Source organism: Atractosteus spatula, chromosome 6 (genome assembly GCF_055471065.1).
Source record: "Atractosteus spatula isolate fAtrSpa1 chromosome 6, fAtrSpa1.hap1, whole genome shotgun sequence".
Classification (NCBI taxonomy): domain Eukaryota; kingdom Metazoa; phylum Chordata; class Actinopteri; order Semionotiformes; family Lepisosteidae; genus Atractosteus; species Atractosteus spatula.
Genome location: NC_142711.1, coordinates 19455902 through 19476663, shown reverse-complemented (window position 1 = coordinate 19476663; position 20762 = coordinate 19455902). Strand labels below are relative to the sequence as shown.

General features: G+C 51.6%; 1 protein-coding gene across 5 annotated transcripts; it reads right to left on the bottom strand.

Moving 5' to 3' along the window:
• Positions 1-111: 111 nt before the first annotated feature.
• LOC148832614 (palmitoyltransferase ZDHHC5-A-like) lies at positions 112-20472 on the bottom strand. Of its 5 annotated transcripts, none has more exons than XM_088918893.1 (12): positions 19933-20472; positions 16291-16467; positions 14958-15079; positions 14579-14736; positions 13794-13966; positions 13229-13331; positions 9367-9458; positions 9016-9148; positions 8800-8923; positions 7589-7797; positions 3825-4828; positions 112-2112 (listed from the first exon to the last, which is right to left on the bottom strand). In XM_088918893.1, exons 2-12 carry the CDS (start codon positions 16422-16424, stop codon positions 1866-1868), a joined length of 2499 nt encoding a protein of 832 aa, XP_088775019.1. In that variant the 5' UTR covers positions 16425-16467; positions 19933-20472; the 3' UTR covers positions 112-1865. The 5 variants fall into 5 exon arrangements, with proteins under 5 accessions (XP_088775019.1, XP_088775023.1, XP_088775020.1 ...); XM_088918897.1 differs by lacking the exon at positions 19933-20472 and adding an exon at positions 19723-19802; XM_088918894.1 differs by lacking the exon at positions 19933-20472 and adding an exon at positions 19477-19529.
• Between the last annotated feature and the right edge of the window lie 290 nt (positions 20473-20762).

The following is a 20762-nucleotide window of genomic DNA, read 5'->3' as shown; positions in this document are numbered from 1 at the left end:
AAGGACCATTAACTGCTGGTGACCAAGTGGAAACATGCATCCTTACTCAGTAGAAATAGCCTCAGGGATGCAATAAAAAAGCAATAACAGAGAGATCCAACACAGCTCCTCTTAAAATTCACTTCTTTAGACTCTTTATCTTTATTCAACCCTGGATAAATGATTAATAACCATTATTGTAGGTTTCTTGTCCCCCCTCACTCATGCCCCATGGGGCCCTGTTGACAGTCTTTACAGACGACGACCACAGCGCCTGCCTTTCTCTCGCTTCAGTCCGAATCCACACTCCGCCTGGGCAAGAGCTGGACTTCCATCATGGCTGCCCTAGCGTCAGTCAGCCTTGAATTGGGCAGGTGATCTTTGGTAGGACACACTTCTAGCGAGGCAACAGTGACCACTCACTCACACACACACACCCAGCCACATCTAGAAACATAGCGCAGCTGCTCGTGCACTATGACTACCTGCACAGAAATCAGTGCTTGGCTTAACTACAAACCTCCCAGCAGCCATCCTGCTCCAGGTTCCCAGTGGCAACCAGTAAAGGCACTGGTTACTGGCGGTGGCTGGTGCCACACTGATGCTTGCACTCCTACAGGCAGGTCACTGCTCTGGAGCCACCACACGCGCTCCTGCATACTGCTGTCGAGTCCCTCAAGCCAGGCGGGGGCCCTGTCCCTCCCAGAGCCACCCAGGCTGGTGCCAGCTCTCCTGCACGAATGGGAAAGGGCTGCTCCTTGTACCACACAGGGTGGCTCCCACAGTCCCTCTGGAGCAGCTCCAATCCTCCGCTCAGCCAGTCAGAAGGCCTGAACGAGCTGCGTTCAGACAGGCTTTCACGTGGGCCTGCACTGGGCTGACGGAAGACCCTGGGCGACCGCATGTCCACGTCCCACAGGGCGACTCCTCCAGCAGCTCACACAGCACCCCGCTGTCAGAGCCAGACTGTCCGTTCCCCGCTCATGGCTTCAGCCTCCTCTTCCTCCTGCTGTGCCTGACAAAGAGGACCCCAGTCTTCCTCACAGCTGCACTGACCAGCTGTCGCCACCTCGGAAACACCCACGACCCCCTGACTGGCCTGCTTCAGCCATCAAGCCAGATGGACAAAGGGCTTTCTTTTCTTTTGTTACCGTCCCTCTGGATGAGACGCTGCCAAAGGAGGTACATATATTTATATAAAATATTTTTTTTAAAAATAAAAACAAAATCCTTCCCTGTAATCCATAGGTGATCAAATTCAAACCGTTTTAGAAAGTTCCTCCTAATGGGTCTGTCCCGGGCCAGGCCGGCTGGGGAGCGAGCGTGGTCCGTGAGGAGTGCGCTCTCTGGAATAAAGTCCCGTCTCCATCCCGGCGGCCGCCCGCCAGCCGAAAGGCCTGTTTGGACATTTGTCATCAAGTCACAGATTCGACACCGAGGCCTCGACGGCCCAGCCCTGGCGGCGAGCTCTCTCGGCTCTCTCCACCGTCGGCACCGGCCGCAGAGGGAGAACGAGTGTCCTGGTCCGCCTTTGGTCCGTGGAGGAGAGAGCGCCGCCTCCAGGCGCCTCCGGGTCGCAGCCCTGGTCCGCCTGCTGTCCTGCCCCTGAATGAAACTGCAGGTCCGAATAAAACCGCACGCACTGCGTCCGTGAAGAAACCGTTTTTTTTCTCTGTTTAGTACAGTCGCATCAGTCAGTGCTCCCCTTCACCCCCTTCCTCACCCTTGATCCTTGAGGAGGAGAGAAGTAAAGAAAAAACAAATTCCATCCCTGTGGCTTTCGCCCGGCTGCTGCTCTTCCATTTACAAGACTCTCTGTAGTAAGGGGGAGGAAGGCTCTAGAAGGGCTCCTTGCGCTGTGATTGGCAGGCCCACCTGTCCATCTCTCACACAGAGATCTCATAAGTGGTTCCTCCAACACCTGTCACCTTCTTCACTCCGCCCCCCTGTGGCCTGTGGGCTGGGCTGAGGGGAGCGCTGTGATTGGCCAGCCCTGGACCCTCCCTCGGCCGGGCAGAGGAGCCGACTGGGTGAGGCGGGGAGAGAGGGCGGGGCTGAGGGGAGGAGGAGGAGGAGGGGTGGGTCTTAGGCTGCCCATTGGACCTGCTGAAGGATTTCATCTGTATCTCGTCCCTGAGAAGAGAGGGGGGAGGAGGAGGGGCAGGAAGCAGATCACAGAGAGGGAGGAAGGAGGAAAGGGGAGGAGAAAAGGAGGTAGAACAAGGCAGGTGGAGGAAATGGGGAACAAGGAAAGGCAAAGAAAGGATAAATGAAAACAGGAAAACAAAAAATGATTAATTATACACATTGTTTAATTCACCAAGGAGGCAATGCAATCTTCTAGGTTGCAAGAATATTCTCCAATGGAGCCTGTCCAGATTTAAATGAAACGTTAGAATAACATACTCTAGGTGTGAAGGGAGAGTGGAACAAGCTGCCCAGCCATGTTGTTGAAGCCGATAGCCTGGCTTCTTTCAACAAGCTGTGGAATCAATCTGAGAATCTCATCAACTCCCCAACGGGCTGAATGCCTTCTCAATGGGTGAACCAGCTCACGATCTTAGAAGACACCAGTCCATCTCTGGGCACGCACAAATGTGTACAATTTAACCTTAACAATTTAAGATGAACCCAGCTAGCAGATCTTCAGAAGGCAGGATACTGGAGTACCTAGAGAAAACCCCATGTGAACATGCAAGCTCCACAGAGAAGGTGTGCACTCATTGGTCATATTTATTATTGTACAAGTGCTCTTATGACATCTTTAAAAAAAGGTTCTTGAAAAATCAATACTAAACCTAGGTTTGAACAGCCTCTTTTTGATAATTAACCTTGGTTATTATCTTACTATTTTCGGCACTGTCCTGGGTGAACACAGAACCCGAGAGCTGAGACAGCACTGTGCCACCCTTGCAGACAAGAATAACGAGTGAGAACCAGCACTGCCCCACTCTGCACACAGCCAAGGGTCGGTGCATTAGAGACAGAACCCTGACTCCGGATTCAGGCTCAGGTAATAACCGACGGAAATCACAAAACCACCTATACATGCTTTAGCATGGATCCTGTATTACAGAATGCACCATCAGTTATAATTGTGTTAATGTAAGGTTTCAATAAAGGGCTTCACACAGCAGGGAACCATTTCCTCCCCCAGTGTAGTAGAGCCCCACCTGGGAGACACACAGCCCCCTCCTGCACCGGCGGCCCCACCTGGGAGACACACAGCCCCCTCCTGCACCAGCAACCCCTCCTGGGAGACACACAGCCCCCTCCTGCACCGGCGGCCCCACCTGGGAGACACACAGCCCCCTCCTGCACCGGCGGCCCCACCTGGGAGACACACAGCCCCCTCCTGCACCAGCAACCCCTCCTGGGAGACACACAGCCCCCTCCTGCACCGGCGGCCCCACCTGTGCAACACCCCTACTCTCACTGACAGTGTCCTGGGTCTGTAATGGGTCCATGAATATGACTTGTAGTAGCACCCTGATTTTATCTCCACTTTGCTATCTCCAATAGTATTGTTTAGCAGCTGGTGTTAAATTACAAACGAGACAGCAGCTAACAAAATATAGCACACCTTTAACTAGTGCACAATTAGTTTTATTTCAATCCCTGGCAGAAACGGCAACTGCACTTCTGATATTAATAACAGTAATACGCTACCAACACTGCAATTAACACACAACATATAGAAGACAATGGATGCACAAACATAAAGCAAGAAGGAAAGGCTGTTAAAAACACACAGGAAAAGAATTTATTAGAAGAAAGGACAAAAAAACAGTAAAAGAGGAAGAATAAAGGAGACACTCACAGAGAAGAGGAGCTGCGTTACTCACTTCGGAGCGCGGATGACACCACTGCCGCCCCCTGCTGCCTTGGTGCGGTACTGCACCTCTGTGCTGGACAAGCTGCTGCCCCCTGTTGGCTTGTGGCGGTACTGCAGTTCAGTTGAGGCAGCGCTGCTGTAGGAGAGGGATTTGCCCAAGGGAGGAGGCGCCGATGGGCCAGTGTGGGCGGAGAGGGAAGAGTGGGCAGGTGGTGCTGGGGGCTGTAGATCCGGGGAGCCTAAGGAGCGTATACGGACAGAGGGGGGGTGATGGTGTAGGTGGGCCCCTGAGCCGTCGGACAGAAGCGGGGGGCGGCTGTAGCGCGGGTGGTGGCGGGGGTGGGCTTGAGAAAAGGTGTCGTGGTCCTGCAGCAGCCTCTCCCGCTCCGGAGGGGGGCTGCCTGAGGCAGCCCTCAGGTAAGGCTTCTGGGGAGGGGGAGAGGAGGCAGCGGAGGAGGAGGAGCCAGGCGGCGGGGGAGAGGTTGAGGACAGCAGCAGGGAGGAGGACTGGTGCAGCTCGGCCTCGCGCTGGTGGGCGATCTGGGCCGAGAGGAAAGGTGAGCTGTAACCCACCACTGGCGGTGGGGGCTTCTGGTGAGGCAGGCCGGGAGGGGACAGCTCGGGGGCGGCGGACTCGAACTCGGGGCTCTCGGAGGGCGTCAGCAGGCTGTCGTACGAGAGGCTCCCATTCCGGGGCGTCTGGTTGGCCAGGCTCTTGTAGCTCGTGGACGTGGTGCCTTCCGAGTGCAAGGTGCCCAGTGCATTGTGGGCCGTGTGGGTGGAGCGCAGGCTGGAAGAGCGGGACGCCCCCCCCGAATGGACCACAGGGTCCGTGAAGGAGGGGTAGGAGCGGCCCCCGAGGGAGTAGCCCGGGATGCCCACTGCGCCCCCAGCTCCCAAACCCGGGCCCCCTCCTCCGCCTCCTCCATCCAGGCTGGGCTCGGAGCGGTAGCTGGGGTGCTGGCTGGACTCCAGGATGGAGGGCGGCTCTTGCAGGCTGTCGCCCCGGCTCATCTGGGACAGAGGGAAAGAGAGAGAGACACGGAGCGAGGGTCACTATCAGTGCGACCTCTCTGCCGTGCCGGCAACACCGCCCACACAAGACGAGGGAGGGCTGGGAGACTGGACGGACACACCCACAGAAGCAAGCCCCAGAGAGAACGAGGGCCGGGGAGCAGCGGGGTATGGGAGACACAGCGGGGGTGTCAAACTCACTTGCTCAGGAGGGCCAGATCTGGTTCCAATTAAAGCATTTAAGACCTAATATTTCAATTCCTTAAATACGTAATACACCATTTAAAAATGTCATACCCCAAATAATTGAAATACTAGGCACGACTTTTGGTGTTTTTTTTACAATAAAATACATCCCTTTAAAATGCCATCTGCAGTTAGTCTTCATGAGATGAAAATGCAGACTAAGTTACTCACAGCCTCCTGGGTTTTTTTTTACTGTAAGAAGCGTCATTTGAATGATCACAGTTGTGATTGTACACTTGGATGAAGTGGAGGTGTTGCCAGCGCTTTCAGTATTACAAAAGCCAAGAAATAAAGAGAGCATTCCTCCCTTGGCTGTAGAACTGGAAGCAATAGGATGGGAAAAGGCATAAGATTGAAAGACGTTTGCACTGCTTTCAACTTCACTGGTCAACAGTTCACAATTTTTACATATCTGGTCTTGTAAATTAACTGGAATAATTCTCATAATCATGCAGAAGTGTTTTATTTTGACTGTGACAGGACTCTTGAGATAGTAAGAACAGGCAATATTGGGCACATGATGGGATTTGAATTTTTTTGTACATCACGTTTCACATTACGTTGCTGAGAACGATTTGCCTTTTCATACAAGGATGGGTGTGTAGAGTATATGGATATCTGTTGATAAACCATAGATCAGAGACTGTGCTACTGCAGTCGGATTAGTGATCAGCCTGTAAACTCTGCTATAGAGACTGATGATAGTGATGAACAGCCTTTGATTTTGTAGTAGTAGAATTAGAGCTTTTAACTGGGACACAGAATCAGCAAAAGGCAGTTTAAAGTGCTTTCCTATGACAAAAAATACACCGAAAACGCAAACACTATTCGCTAGATATCAGCAACATAAAAACTTCCACAACTATAGCTCTTTGGCATCAGCTTCATGCAAACATCAATCATGTCAGCCTTACATTTGCCTCTAGAGAGAGATTTTTCTGCTTTTCTTGAACCACACAATTTTATTTGTGATGTTCAAAACTCTTTTGAGATCGTTAAAAAAACACTAGGTATGGCTTCAGTGCTACCAGTGGCGATTAGGTGATTGAAGTTGCTCCGGTATTGGCGGAAGGGCATACGCTTTTTGATGGTCAATTCCCTTCCCCATCATATTTGTACACACGAGGTGTTGCCATGTGAGGTCATCAGACGGGGCCACAGCGGTAGGGAACCGCAGGGGGAGCAGTGTACGAGACTGAGTGACATCACCAAGGGGGCCTGTTTCATGTGTGGGCTATTTGGGCTCAGACAAGGCACACGCTGCATCCTGGCTGATGGGTCTGACCACAGCTGCCCCTCGGGCCGGATTCACCTGGGGGCTGTATGTTTGACACCCCTGACAACTCTCGGTCTCGGCATCACGTGAATTACACAACGCTCTGGGAGACACCACTACACACAAACACAACTGGATGGGTGTGGGTGGGTGGTTGAAATGAAGTACATGAAAAAGAAAATAGGAGTCGCTTCTTCCAACATAAAAACACAAAGGAACCTAGTGGAAGAAGCAAACTGAAGATCTATCATGATCTGGTGTGACCAAGTGAGGAGACCTACAACCTTGCACTCACATTTCATGTCCTACACTGACATTGCCCATTTACTGGATTTCAACTGTATACAACACCAACACCGTCTCTTTATTTGCCTAGCGACATCAAGGGCTCAAGGCACTGTGGAAACTTCAGTGTGATTGAGTGTAACACTCGGACACTGTCCCACTGCCCGTGAGCTCCCACATGGCTGTTCCTGAAACAGCTGGTGTTTGCTCTGCAAGATCTACAGATCATTTCCAAAGATAAGGAACAATCTGACTGTCAAGTACAGCAATGGTGAATTAAATAGAGATCAAGGAGGACTAGCATGCACTCTTCAATAGTCAAGGAATCAAGTTCTCTTAACTGAACAGACTACTTGCTTGATACGATAAGATTACAGGTGTTTCCAGTCTTCAAAAGCAGGTGACCACCTTGAAAGGGGCTCTCAGGACCAGATTTGGAAACCCCTCTACTAACTGGACTGGGGCTGGAGACCCCTGTACTAACTTGAGGGATCCGAGATGCCTTCTTAATGCCTATAGAACCTACAGATCCAGTCCCATTTTACACTGGCATGGTCTGTAGAGAAGATATATCCTGTACGAGTGAATACACCCCTGTAGTAATAACGCTGGCTACACACACACAAACGGGGGGGGGGGGTTCCCAGTAAGACTTACTGATCAATCGATTGCCACTGAGAGTCACAAGAAAGAAAAAAAAAGGAATGAAGCCATTAACACACAAACAAACCCCCAAAAAATAGTCACGTATAGCGACAGAAAAACAGTGGGTCACAAGTTAATATCACTACCAAAGACGGAACGGTACAATAAGTACTAGTGATGACGCACAACTACACAGGCCGTTGACCTCATGCCATGCAGGCACACGAGACACACGTGCTGGAAGAGTGACAGGAAGGCCAGTCTGAAGCCGGCCAGTGTCCGGGCTCCCCGCGATCCTAGAGGCACACCTGTAGCAGGTTATGAGAAGCGCCCTGCGCGGGCTCCTCCCGGCGGCTGGGCGGCCGCCGCGCTACAGCAGGGCTCGGGCAGCGGGGCGGCGGTACCTTGTTGCCGGAGGCGTGAGCGAGGGCCGTGTGGTTCTTGCCCGGGCTGCTGTAGCTGGGCCGGTACTTGTACATGGTGGGCGTCGGTGGGGCCTCGTTGAGCAGGCTGCTCTCTGGGAGGGGAGAAGAGAGATGGCGGGGGGGGGGGGGGGTGTTACAGCACTGGCACAGCTCGCGGAGGCAGGGCGATCGGCACTGTGGCGTCACCGTGCGGTTTGGAGTTCATACTCGGACGGAACAGCAGGGGTCACGTCCCCACGAGGCCAGCTCAGCGGGACTGTGACCGAGCTGCCGAGCCCCCGGCTACAGGGGAAATGCACTGCAGTCCGCAAGAGCATAAGCACAGATTTGTACGATCTGCAAAACAGCTTCAATGTTCAGCAGGCACATCAGTACTTACTGATAACACCCCCAGTTACCATTAACACAGACTGCTCATAAAAATCTATTGAAGAGATTTCATGATTGAAATTGTAGTCAGACTCGGTGATGTTTTCCTATTTGAAAGCAAAGCAGAAGAGAAAAGTACGAACAACAGACAAAGACCCGTCTGATGATGACTGAGTCGCTTGTGGTCGCTGTGTTTTCAGACTAGCTACGGTTTGGCCTGGGAGTGTGAACTGGACTAGACTGGACTGTATACAGTCTAGACACACAGTTAGCAACGTGGGAGTGATCAACCTCTCTAGCACAGTATTACCCTCAAACCAGGCTAGGGGCATGTCTAGTGTTTAATATAGTGTACAGTGACCACAGTATTATCTTGAGTACAGGCTAGGGGCATCTCCAGTGTTTGATGCAGTGTAGAGCAACTGCAGTATACCCTCTCTAGTACACTAAGACTTTCATGTAAAGGGTAGGAATATCTCCAGTGTTTGATACCGAGTAGAGTGACCACAATGCACTGTCTCTAGCACAGTATTATCTTCAGTAGGCCCCAGTGACATCTAGGCCCTCAGCCCATGCTAGGGGTGTGCCCAGTGTTCGATGCAGTGTACAGTGACCACAGTACACCGTCTCCAGCACAGTATCAGCCTCAGCCCAGGCTAGGGGTGTGCCCAGTGTTTGATGCAGTGTACAGTGACCACAGTACACCGTCTCCAGCACAGTGTTACCTTCAGTATGCCCCAGTGACATCTGGGCCCTCAGCCCAGGGTATCTATGAAGCTCTGGCTTGGGAGGGGGAGGTGGCTCTGCATCAGCTGACTGGCTCTCCATCACCTCCAGACTGCCTTTGGACTGGAAAAAGAGAGACACCAGTCAGTTGTAATACCCTGGTAACCACAGACTATATATACACTGCACACAGAGTGCACACCCTCCCCACTTACCCTAGAGGAGTGCAAGTCTCCCTGAATGCCGTTGTCTAGGATCTTCACCCCCAGCTGGGCCTCTGTCAGCTCAGGCCTCAAAAAGGGAGGCTTGATCAGCACTGACTGCTCCTGTCGAGGACGGCCCAGGTACCTGAGGGAATAAGGGGGAATTAATACAGTCCAGACACACTGACTGGACACTACAGGACATTAACACTGCACTGAGAGAGAGGGGTTAATACAGTCCAGACACACTGACTGGACACTACAGGACATTAACACTGCACTGAGAGAGACTGCTATGGACGAAGTTAAACGGAAAGAGCGCATGGTCTCAGGGGAAGAGTATACAGTGAAAGTGGAACTCACCTGGGGGCCTGCGAGCTGCACAGAACATGAGACACATTCCTCCAGCAGCCATTCGTAAAGGGATTGACCCCTCCGCGGAATTTACCCGTCACCTGAGAGAAAGAGAGAATCAAACAGCCAATCAATATCACAGGACAGGAACACTGGACTCGGAGGCAGAGGAAGTGAGAGACATTCACACAGCACAGACACACAGATCAGAGTGACTACTGTAACCAAGAAGCGAGCTTATGACAGGACAGCATGATTCCAAGACCCTACCCTGAGCTCCACCAAGAATAAGGACTGGATAAACACTGCACAGACACAGACACTGCAATCAAGTGGACACCACAGCACATTAATTGTTCATTGTCAGTCAGACAGCTGGTTGACAGGACAAACACTGACTGGACAGAGAGAACCGCAAAACACAGGAAGAATCTGACTAAAGAGGCTCTCATCGGTGGTACATACGGGGACGCGATTGTGAAGTCTCTCTCTGGTGGAACACATGAGTACCTGATTTCACAGAGTGCAGAGACTCATGGCTTCTCCCCGAGAGACGTGGAGGAGGGGGACTCAGCAGGACAGATAAAGCCGCACAATGCCCTCCAGTATAATACATCAGACAGCAAGCTTGTTACCAACAGACACTGGGGTTAATGTTGCAGATTAAGCAGTGTGTTGTTGCACGCTGAGCAACGACAGACTGTGTATTAATTTGCTGTGCTGACAGGATTATAGGTTTTTAACCATAACCCATAACAGATTTTAGGAGGGGATTGGAGGGAGGGGAGCTTATTCAGGTCATATCTGAAGGATTACAAATAAATTTGGATTAACAATTTCTAAACCAAACCAAAAGTTTATCATCAAACGGCATTAAATATCTGCAACCCTAAGACGCACACTTTCATCCTCTCTTTGTTGTGTGTGAAAGCCAGGGCCCTCAGGCTGACAGCATAGCAAACAGGCTTCAGCAGTCAGTCTCCCTCCTCCGCAGGTGGAATCCTGCTCGGACCGGCGCAGACCAGACCGGGGTGATGCGATCCCACTGGGGACAGGTGCAAAACCCAGACTGGAATCAAGTGGGCCAGAGAGTGCCTGCTCCCCCGCCACCAGTCTGGAGATCTGTGTGCATATCTTGATGAGCCGCGTGTTCTGAGCCTGCCCTGTGGCCAATCAAAGCTGTGTCCTTCACCGGACAGGCTTTTGTCCAGCTGTCTGACCACACACAGACAGGCCACAACTGACCGATGCATGTGGAACACATCAGACACCGGGAGTCTGGAGTCAGGTCACAGCATGATACTGACCAAAACGACAAAGGATTGTGAAGTACACTTTCAAGCAGGCAAGTTGGAGGGGTCATCATATTTCATTCACATATATTTAACGTGTAAGTGCTCATGACCTTAGTGTAGATGCTCTAAGCATGATGACAGCTGACTCCAGCATTTAGACGCATGGGGCACTTAACAATACAGTAGAAGAACGAGCACAAAAGCTGAGCCTTGTCTCACGAATGCCTGGATTTTAAAAAACCTGTAATTTTGGTGGTTGGGGCGAAATTAACCTGATCTCTAACTGGGTATAAATTCTCCCCATTAACTTACAGAGACCTCATCGTTCTTGATTAAGGGTTTTTATGACACTTTCTTAAAGCAGATCTATGCAAATTGACTAGGATGTGGCACCAAGATACAAGGGAAGAGAGAGGAACACCTGCTGTGCTGTCTGCCCAAACCACACACATAGGCCAAGTAAAATTTGGCTACACCAGTCATTTAAGTTTCTGGCAGCAACATCTATAATACCAATATGTCTATACACAAAGGGCGGCGGGAGTATGAAACAGTCATTCTATTGAAGCTGCTACCCTCGTTTTTTTCAAGAAACAGCTGAAAGAGATCCTCAAGTTAGGACACAGAGGTTTGTAGGAGTTTAGAAGAAGCTGCCCAGCCATATACTTGAAGCCGATAACGTTGGCTTTGAAGAAATAGGAAATGCTAACTACCAAATGGGCTGGATGTGCCAAATTGCCTTCTCATTTGTAACCTGTTTTAGTGCTCCAGGATCACTGCACAGCGCTGTACTGTTCACACCCTTTCTGTATCTGTGGCCAACAGTAGGACACAGGCCTATATTGTCAATTACTTTTAGGCTCAGATTCCATCTCTTGCTCTCTAACTCTACACCGTATTTATTTCTTTGGCCTTCTTGTGACTGGAGTGGAGTGAATCTGCTGAAGCTCAGACCTGTGCTACAGTGCAGTCCTCCACTCCTCTACAACTCCGCCCACCACCTGTTTCTGTAGGGAACAGGACGCCATGTGCACTTGTCCGCTAACAGACCAGCTCTGTGGGGTCTTCCGGGCTATTCCTATAGAAAACACTCTCTTAATTACACTGGACTGAATGTGCTTGCCATTGGATCTTTCATTAATAGGAATTAGTTATTTGTTATTAATTGGTAGACTGAAATAGCAGTCACACAACCAGCCCCTCTCCCTGCCAGGGCACTATCTTCTCTTCAGGTTTTTTAAATTCTACTTTAAATTAACAGCATTTGAATCAGAGATCAATCTGATTCTTCTGAGTAAAATCAACACATAGCCATTAACTCAGCCACTGTAACAGAGTTAAACAATTTCTTGTATTTTTAAAGCACTTTCAATCAAAAAGGGTCCAAAAGCTCTTTACACATATAGAAGGGAACCAATTTCCTCCCCCACCGAAGTGCAGCCACCTGGGAGACACACAGCCCCCTCCTGCACCAGCGGCCCACCTGGGAGACACACAGCCCCCTCCTGCACCAGCGGCCCCACCTGGGAGACACACAGCCCCCTCCTGCACCAGCGGCCCACCTGGGAGACACACAGCCCCCTCCTGCACCAGCGGCCCCACCTGGGAGACACACAGCCCCCTCCTGCACCAGCGGCCCCACCTGGGAGACACACAGCCCCCTCCTGCACCAGCAGCTCCACCTGGGAGACACACAGCCCCCTCCTGCACCAGCGGCCCACCTGGGAGACACACAGCCCCCTCCTGCACCAGCAGCTCCACCTGGGAGACACACAGCCCCCTCCTGCACCAGCGGCCCACCTGGGAGACACACAGCCCCCTCCTGCACCAGTATCTCCACCTGGGAGACACACAGCCCCCTCCTGCACCAGCGGCCCACCTGGGAGACACACAGCCCCCTCCTGCACCAGTATCTCCACCTGGGAGACACACAGCCCCCTCCTGCACCAGCAGCTCCACCTGGGAGACACACAGCCCCCTCCTGCACCAGCGGCCCACCTGGGAGACACACAGCCCCCTCCTGCACCAGTATCTCCACCTGGGAGACACACAGCCCCCTCCTGCACCAGTATCTCCACCTGGGAGACACACAGCCCCCTCCTGCACCAGCGGACTTACTGCTCACAGGTCAGGGGGAGGAGAAAGAAACTATTGAACCAGGAGCAGAGCGAACTTTAATCACAGAGTGGACCTCAAGCCAGGACCACAGTTTGTAATTTCATCCAAATGACAGCACCTTCTATAGCACAACGTACCTGGTCACCATATCAGAACACTGGCTGGGAAAATGGTTCAGAGGAAAGAGCAACTCCTACTGGTCCACCAGCTCAACACACGGCAAAACACTTAACTTCCTGGGAGTTCCCATCCTGGTAGTGACCGGGCTTCTCTGACCACAAGGTGGTAACTTACAGAGCGGCTCCACCCACCTTACCAACATGCCTCACGACTGACACAATGACAGACTCGCACTGATGAACACTGTGAAACGGGCTCTCCGGAAGACACACAGTACAGAGACAAGGACAGCGAGACGGACCTGATCAGAAGATGGGGGAAATGATTCCTGCTCTCACCTGTTCATTAGTGGTCCGTCCCCTGGCCACCAGTACAATGTGGAAACCAGTCAGCCCAGCCACTGGGATGAAGAAGAGGCCAGCCACACACATCACTGCCATCCTGGACAGGGAGAGGGTCAAGGACAAACACGCCCACACCGCGAGGGAGGCCAGCTCTGCTGTCACACGCCAAGACAGGACAACGACTGGCCGTGCCTCTGCCCAGCAGACCCGAGAGAGAAGATCAGATGTTGAAGAGAGGAAAGTGCTCGCCTACAGTGCGTGTGATGGTCAGCCACAGCTCTGCCCTGCCCCCTACTGGGACATAATCACACTTCTCTTTCCCCTCTCCTGCAGCAGGAGGGAGGTACACTGTCTCAGTTTTGGGGAGCTAGGAGATGGGGCGTGATCTTACCTTTTGTAATGGGCCAATGCCCATGACGGGCAACTCCAGGATTTAAGTCCTGCAGGTTTTAAAGGTACTTCTCAACCAGAAAATCGGGTAGTTAATCAGGTAATTAGGGCCAGGGGCCGATCTCCCACACAGTCATTACAGCACCAGCGCATCGGCACGGAAGGATACGTGACGGCACAGTGGATCTTGCCCAGCTCCTCGGTGTGGTAGAGGATGAACAGAAGGCCGAAGCCGAAGACGCCCATGATGTGCGTGGTGAGCGACAGCAGGAACAGGAAGAAGTAGCGGTAGTTGCGACGACCGATGCAGTTGTTCACCCAGGGGCAATGGTGGTCGAAGTCCTGCAGGGGAGAGAGAGCGAGAGGCTGCAGCTGTTGGCCTTGCGTGGTGGTGAAGAGGGAACGAACACAGCGAGCACTGGAAAAGGGAATGAAACCGCGACGCCCCGGGTATATTATTGCAAACAACAGCCTGCTCTACAGTAAAGGAAACATGCCAGTGGGGGACAAGGGGATGGGACGACGATATACTGCAATAAAACACTACAGTGCAGCGAAGGACTACACACTGCAAAGCAGGCTTAATTGGCTCAATCATCCCGAAACTTAAAACACTCGGTACAGCAGCAAGTGTGACAGACAGAAGCTGACCAGAATGCGGTACAAGGGTAAGAGCAGTCTCAGTTAAGTCAGCTAAAATGTCTATTAGTCGTATTTTAGTCACACGCTTAAGTTGGTCTAACCAACTAAAATGACAGAAACCACTTACTTGAAGCTGAATTCGCTTTTAGCCACATTTCAGCAATGCATTTGAATTTCGTGGTATAAAAATATAAAGGTCGTAGTTTAATTCATTTTGAGTCTTTGGAAAATCTAGCAAATGTAGCCCTTTATTTACTGCTCAGACCGTTCCGGTCGGACAGGCAGCCCGTCCCGACTCGTCAGTCGGCGTACCTCCACACAGTTGTCACAGACGGAGCAGTGGGAGCAGCGGGGGGGTCTGTAGAACCGGCAGGTGGAGCACCACTTCATCCGCACCTGGATCCCTCGGATCTCCACCGTCTTGTACAGCGGGGCCCGGAAATCGTCCTCCTTATCCTCATCCTCCTCCGCTGGGGGCGGGAAGAGATGGGAATAATTAAGACACAGCACAGGCGGGCTGGGAGACTGCGGTGTGACAGGCGCCGAGAGACGGAAGAAAAGCGATCTGGCAACACAGGACTCCAGGCTACAGCACGGTGGAGGACAGGTGGCTCAACGCTACACCAATACCGCACAGAGACAGGAGGAGAGGAGACAGACAGACAACCAGGGCGCTCAGGTCGGCAGTTACCTCGGGGGAAGATGCCAGGGTCCATGAAGGTGGCCATGCAGAAGTTGGCCAGAACGAAGAGGAAGATGACGCCATTATAGATGGGGATCGCCATAGAGAACTGGTGCGTCAACCAGGGACACCTGAATGGGGGAGACGGGGTGAATACAGCATAGAAGAGAAACAGTCTAGACCAGGGGTCCCCAAACCAGGTCCTGCAGAGCCCTAAACCGGTTATTCTTCCAGATCACAATACATCAGGGGGCTCACAACCCTGGTGCTGCAGAACCTCCATTTGGTTATTCTCCTCCGTCATTGACACACAGAAAGATGCAACACAATATTCCCACCACACTATAAAAAAGAATGGGAGAGGGAGGACAGAGCAGAACACCCTGTGCTACACAGTGTGCACAGCAAGTCCACACAAGCTGTGATAAGATACAGAGGGATTTTACAAAACAAGAAAATGACAATAAGAAGAGTGAGAAACTGAAAAAAACATAACTGATTAACTGTTTCAGAGTGTCAAAAGCAGCAGATATACAGAGAGCGAGCGAGCATTTCATTAAGGGTGACAGATGTTGGCCTAGTTTTTGAGCTTGTTGTTTCTCTTTAATCTGGGGATAAATGAGTGACTGACACAAAGACAGAGGGGTGGAGAGACAGTGAAAAGAGGGAGGATGGGCTTAAGAACTCTGACTGCACAGAGAGAGGGGTTAATACAGTCCAGACACACTGACTGGACACTACAGTACATTAACACTGCACTGAGAGAGAGGGGTTAATACAGTCCAGACACACTGACTGGACACTACAGGACATTAACACTGCACTGAGAGAGAGGGGTTAATACAGTCCAGACACACTGACCGGACACTACAGGACATTAACACTGCATTAAAATGAGATCTTTCCTCTGTACCACATAAGCATACACTTCTATTGTTCACCAATTAAGAAAAAATTAGATGTAAAACAGCCGAGTAAGAGAAGAAACACTCAGCTCCAACCGCGAAAGGCAGGAGGCAGCAATAGCACTAGCAATGTCTCACATCATGTGGGTCCAACTTGCACGCAGGTGAACTGGTATACCAGTATCCAGACATCCCACAAGAGGAACACACACAGACACAGATAGACGCTCCAATTCAGACCCAGAAGAGAAACAGCCACTCCGCGGAGGAAGACCCACACTCAATTCAATTCAATTCAAGGTGCTTTATTAGCATGACCGATGGGTACAATCAGTGTTGCCAAAGCAAATAAAATAATGAAATTCACATGAAAATACCCACTCGCACTCACACCCAGGAGAAGGACACGCGCAGGCCGGAAGCCGAGGGAGACTCACGTGAAGGCGAAGAAGAGGGTGGTGGAGCCGACCAGGAAGGTGGTGGCAGCTGACACGGGGATGTACTTGCTGGGCTTGAGGCTCGCGGACGAGGAGGAGCCAGCCCCGCCGGGGGCCTTGTTGACGCTGGGCATACTGCCGCTGGGAAAGAGAGAGAGGTGGAAGGGCCTGGCTCTCCTGAGCAGAGGCGGGGAGAGAGAGGGAGAGGGAGAGAGGACACGCTGAGCAGGCGTTCGTCAGAGACGGGCGGGCGGGCGCTGGCTTCTCGCAGGACAGGGGGAGCCCCCAGGGGTCAACATAGCCCAGAGGCAGGGAGCGAGGAGGAGGAGGAGGAGGAAGAGAGCACCAGTCCCAGGGAGCACAGAGAGAAACCTGCTGTCAAGACGAGGGGGAGGGAGAAATTTCACAGGCCCAAGGAGAGAGGCGTTCCCAAGTTTTCAGAGGTATTGTAGAGTCCGTGGCGTGAAATTCCTTGGCAGGAAACGGGAGCAAAGAAGCCCGTCAGGATGAGAGGGTTAAAAAACGGGAGGAGTGTACCAGGCAATCTGGGAATGAGAGGTTCAAGGCAGAAGAGGTGTTAGGGACAGGTTCACTGAACTAGGGAGAGATGGGAAGGGGCGGTACTTCTGGAACTTCCCGCGCACAGCACAACAGTGGACTGCTTTCCTTTAATACAACTAGAGTCCACCCAGCAACTTGCTTTTATTCATCTTTGGAAACATAGAAAGAAAACCGTAATGTGTGTATTGTAAAGGAGGCCAGGACAGACCGACAGCCGCTCTGCTGCAATGAGAGACCTGATCTGGATTCAGTCGGTTAACTACAGGGAAACTGTTGTGAACTGCACTGAAGTTCAACCAGAATATGGGAGTTTTTTGGAAAAGGTGCACTGACTGGGCACTAGACAAAAACAAAATGAAAATGTGATTTGTGTCAAGTGACAGATTTCCCAAAATGAGACTTTTTACAGAAGAACAGATTGTGGTGGTAAAAAAAAACTCCCTAATAAAGCAGTGACCGATTTGTAATCTCCTTGTAGATGTGCAAACAGAAGATGCAGTAGGGGTGAACCTATTTATTTTTTATTTGTAGGACTTATGAACAACAAACGCGCAGGAAGAACTCAGAGAGGCTTATGGTTTCTGCATATATCAAATGGAAACTGATGCAACAAAACCGCCAGTTTTAATATCTTTTAAAAAAAAGTATATGTTGGTAGAGATAGGCTGTGATACAAAAATATATGTTCAATAGGTGTACTTTTTTTTTTTAAAGAAAAAGCAAACTACTTTTGAAAATATGGCTTCTCTCCTTGCGGTTTTGGTGCGTAAAAGGTTACAAGTCAACCAGATTTTTAGGTAAGATATATACACTCTAAAATAAGAAATCTCTTTTTCAAGTGCCTGTGCTTTAATTTCCCTGCAGTCTGGAGCCCACTTAGCACTGGTCCAGGCTAAGACCCCTCTGCTCGGGGTCTCGTTAACAAGCGCAGCACCTATCTGGCCTTCCTAAAACTCCCACTACCACGCAGCGCATTACAGGGCTGCCTGAAAGTCCAACTACTAAAAGATTACAAAGCCAAACGAACAAAAACACTTGAAGTGCAGATTAAGCAGTGTGTGATGTTGCCGTGTTAGTGGTTATCAAAGGCAGCTCAACTACGACCAGGTCTAGCCGTTAACAGCGCATTACTTGAGAGAGGAATTAGCAGTCTTTGCAAGCCTTAAGGGATCATCTCTTCCCGTTATGTCAGTTCTCTCGAGAAACGGTTTCGCCGTTTCGACTTGAAAGGCAGGATGGACCACAGAACTGAACGCAGTGCACTAATTTTCTTAACGGTCTTTTCTGAGGGACAAGCGAGAGAAAAATCTCTCCTACCCAACCAGAAGGTGAGAAGGCAGAACCCACACGAGACGGTGGAAGTGTGCTTTACGGAGTTTGGTTTTTAAACGTTTTGGGAAATAGCGACTGTGCAGTATGTTTGCACTGAAGGCTCGTCTATCCTTCAGTGTTCAGAGAAAGAGCACACTGGGCTTTATCCACCTTTTCTTACCATGCTCTGGACAACAGTCGCTCCGGTCTCCGCCGGGAGGACTGAGACCCTGCAGCCTGGAGTCAGGGATAAGGGGCTCGGATCTGAGAAACGTGTTCCGGACACAGGACACAAGGCCTGCGCGAGGAACCCTCGGAAGTGACACGGACGTTTCTGGACAATTTAAGTACAACGGATCTTTTTTTAAAAGAGACTCAATTATCGCGAACGCCCTGGGGCCTCGGAAGATTAACAGAAAGGCTTCGGAGAATCTGGTGGGAAAAGGGGTCTACAGAGCTCGAAGGGAAGAGGGCCGAGGGGAGGTAGACGGAGGGCGGCCCGACCGCCCCCTCCGGAGTCGCGAGGAGCAGCGGAGGCGGCCAGAGACAGGCGAGGCGGGGGGCGGGGGTCCCTAGGCTATCGGCTCTGGAACTGAAAAGGCCTTGGAGCCCGGAGGCCGATCCGCACGTGTGGCTTTTCCTTAGCGTACGGGGGCCAGCTCTCTTACTAGACAAGCTAAAAAGAAAATTAAAAATCTCTGCCGTCAAGCACTTCGGACAATCAAGTCTCTCTTTGCGTAGGATCACGGCGACGCTGTAACGCGTCCACCGAGACCTTGTCCTGGAGCCGGCCTACAATTTGGAAAAAGTAAGTTTTCTTTTGACATATATATATATAGTGGATATCTATATACATGAAAAGAAAACTTACTTTTTGAAAATCGATCGGGCTTCCTAGCGCTCCGAGTGCCGCTCGAACCCCGGCACGTCCTCGCTGGTGGTGGTGGCTGTTCCCAGCTGTCTGGGAATCCAAGGGGTGGGATTTAGGTCCCGGTTTCCCAACGCAAAGGACTTGGGACCGGAGAGGGGGAGCTCGGGAGTGGCGCTTAGGTGTGCGTAACTGAGGGAAATCTTAGGAAACCGGAGTACAGAGTGCTGAAGACATGACTGAGGCTCAACTACGCTGCTAAGAAACATACGAGAACAGCACAGTGCGCTAAATACGCGGTAAGCCCAGCGATCGCTCATGCACACCCGGAACACTCTCCAAGAACTAAGAAAAGTCCAAAGACGCGCAGTAGGTATACGTGTGTTTTTCACGTATTTTCTTAGCCAGGAAGAAGGGAAATGCAGGGTACTCCTCCGAGGCCCAACCTTTGAAAGCACAACAGCGCCTCTTCAGGGACAGCGATCCAGTGACAATCTGACCAGCGGGAGATCCTGCCTTCTTCAAAGGCAACCCCTCTTTCACTTCCGGTTAAAAAAAATAACCAAGTGTCCCTGAACTGGGCCGAAGGATTCTGAACATGAAGAAATCAAGTCAGGTTTCTATGATAGAGTCAACGTTCCGATTTAATGGGGAAGAAAGGAGACGAGGTGAAGGGGCTTGTGATTACCCACAGGCTGCAGACACGAGCACAGACTCCCTCGAGGCCAGTAGAATCAGAAGCAGTCCTACAGGGCTCCGGGGGGAACGCCGCCCAGCCTCATCGAAACCTCTCGTCTATCGCACTGGTGTGAAAACAGTTCACGGGCGGTCTTGGAAAGTGTCGGTGCACTTGAAATAGACGCAGGGAGAGCCCGCGCACAGTGTGGGTGGAGGTCCGGTACCTGGCCGATCCGACTGCATTCACACCCGCGAAGGCCCGCTCGCACCCCGGCTCGTCTCCGGAGCCGGATCAACAGTGGCGTCGCCCCGGCGGTCAGACCCGCCCGCCCGCATGGCGACGGGGCACAAGCGATCGCGGCTGCAGGCGGCCTTCTTGTCTCCCTCCGGGACCAAACTCCCGGAGAAACGGGCAGTCTGGAGCAGGAATTTCTAAGAGGGGGCAAAAAATTCAATTCCCTGTAAGGAATCCTGAGGAGCGGAAAAAACTCGGAATTCCTTCCTGAGATCCTTGCGCTTGTTGCCTTCAGCTGGAAGGGAGACGGGATTCAGCTGCAGAGCACGGGAGGTCCACTCTCCCCTCAGGATGCGACAGTGCGGACTGTGTCGTTTTAGCAGACTGTAGACTCCACTCTGCTTAGTCGAATGTTCAGTCGACTTGACTGACGATTTAAAAAAGCACAGCTTTGGTTGTGAAAGTTTGTTCCTCTTGGTCATGAAGTGAAGTAAAATCCACTCTGCACCTCTCCAGCCCGACACTGCTCCTGCAACACAAAACACACGAGTTATTCTTCCTCAGAAACATGGGGCACAGCTTCCCTGTCGACAGCGGAGTCTAACTCCCTGGACTGGCTGTGAAAGCGAACAGAGACAGTCCGTGGCCAGCAGCTGGCCGCTCTCCCAGCAGCGTGCGAGACGCGCAGGACCTTGTGTTTGTGCGTTTCTACTGGGCACTGGGCCCGCACAGCTCTGTCAGACATCACTCACGGCAGCGCAACACAAAACAATAACTAAAACCTGAAGAAACGCACACAGGGACGCTGGGATCGCACCC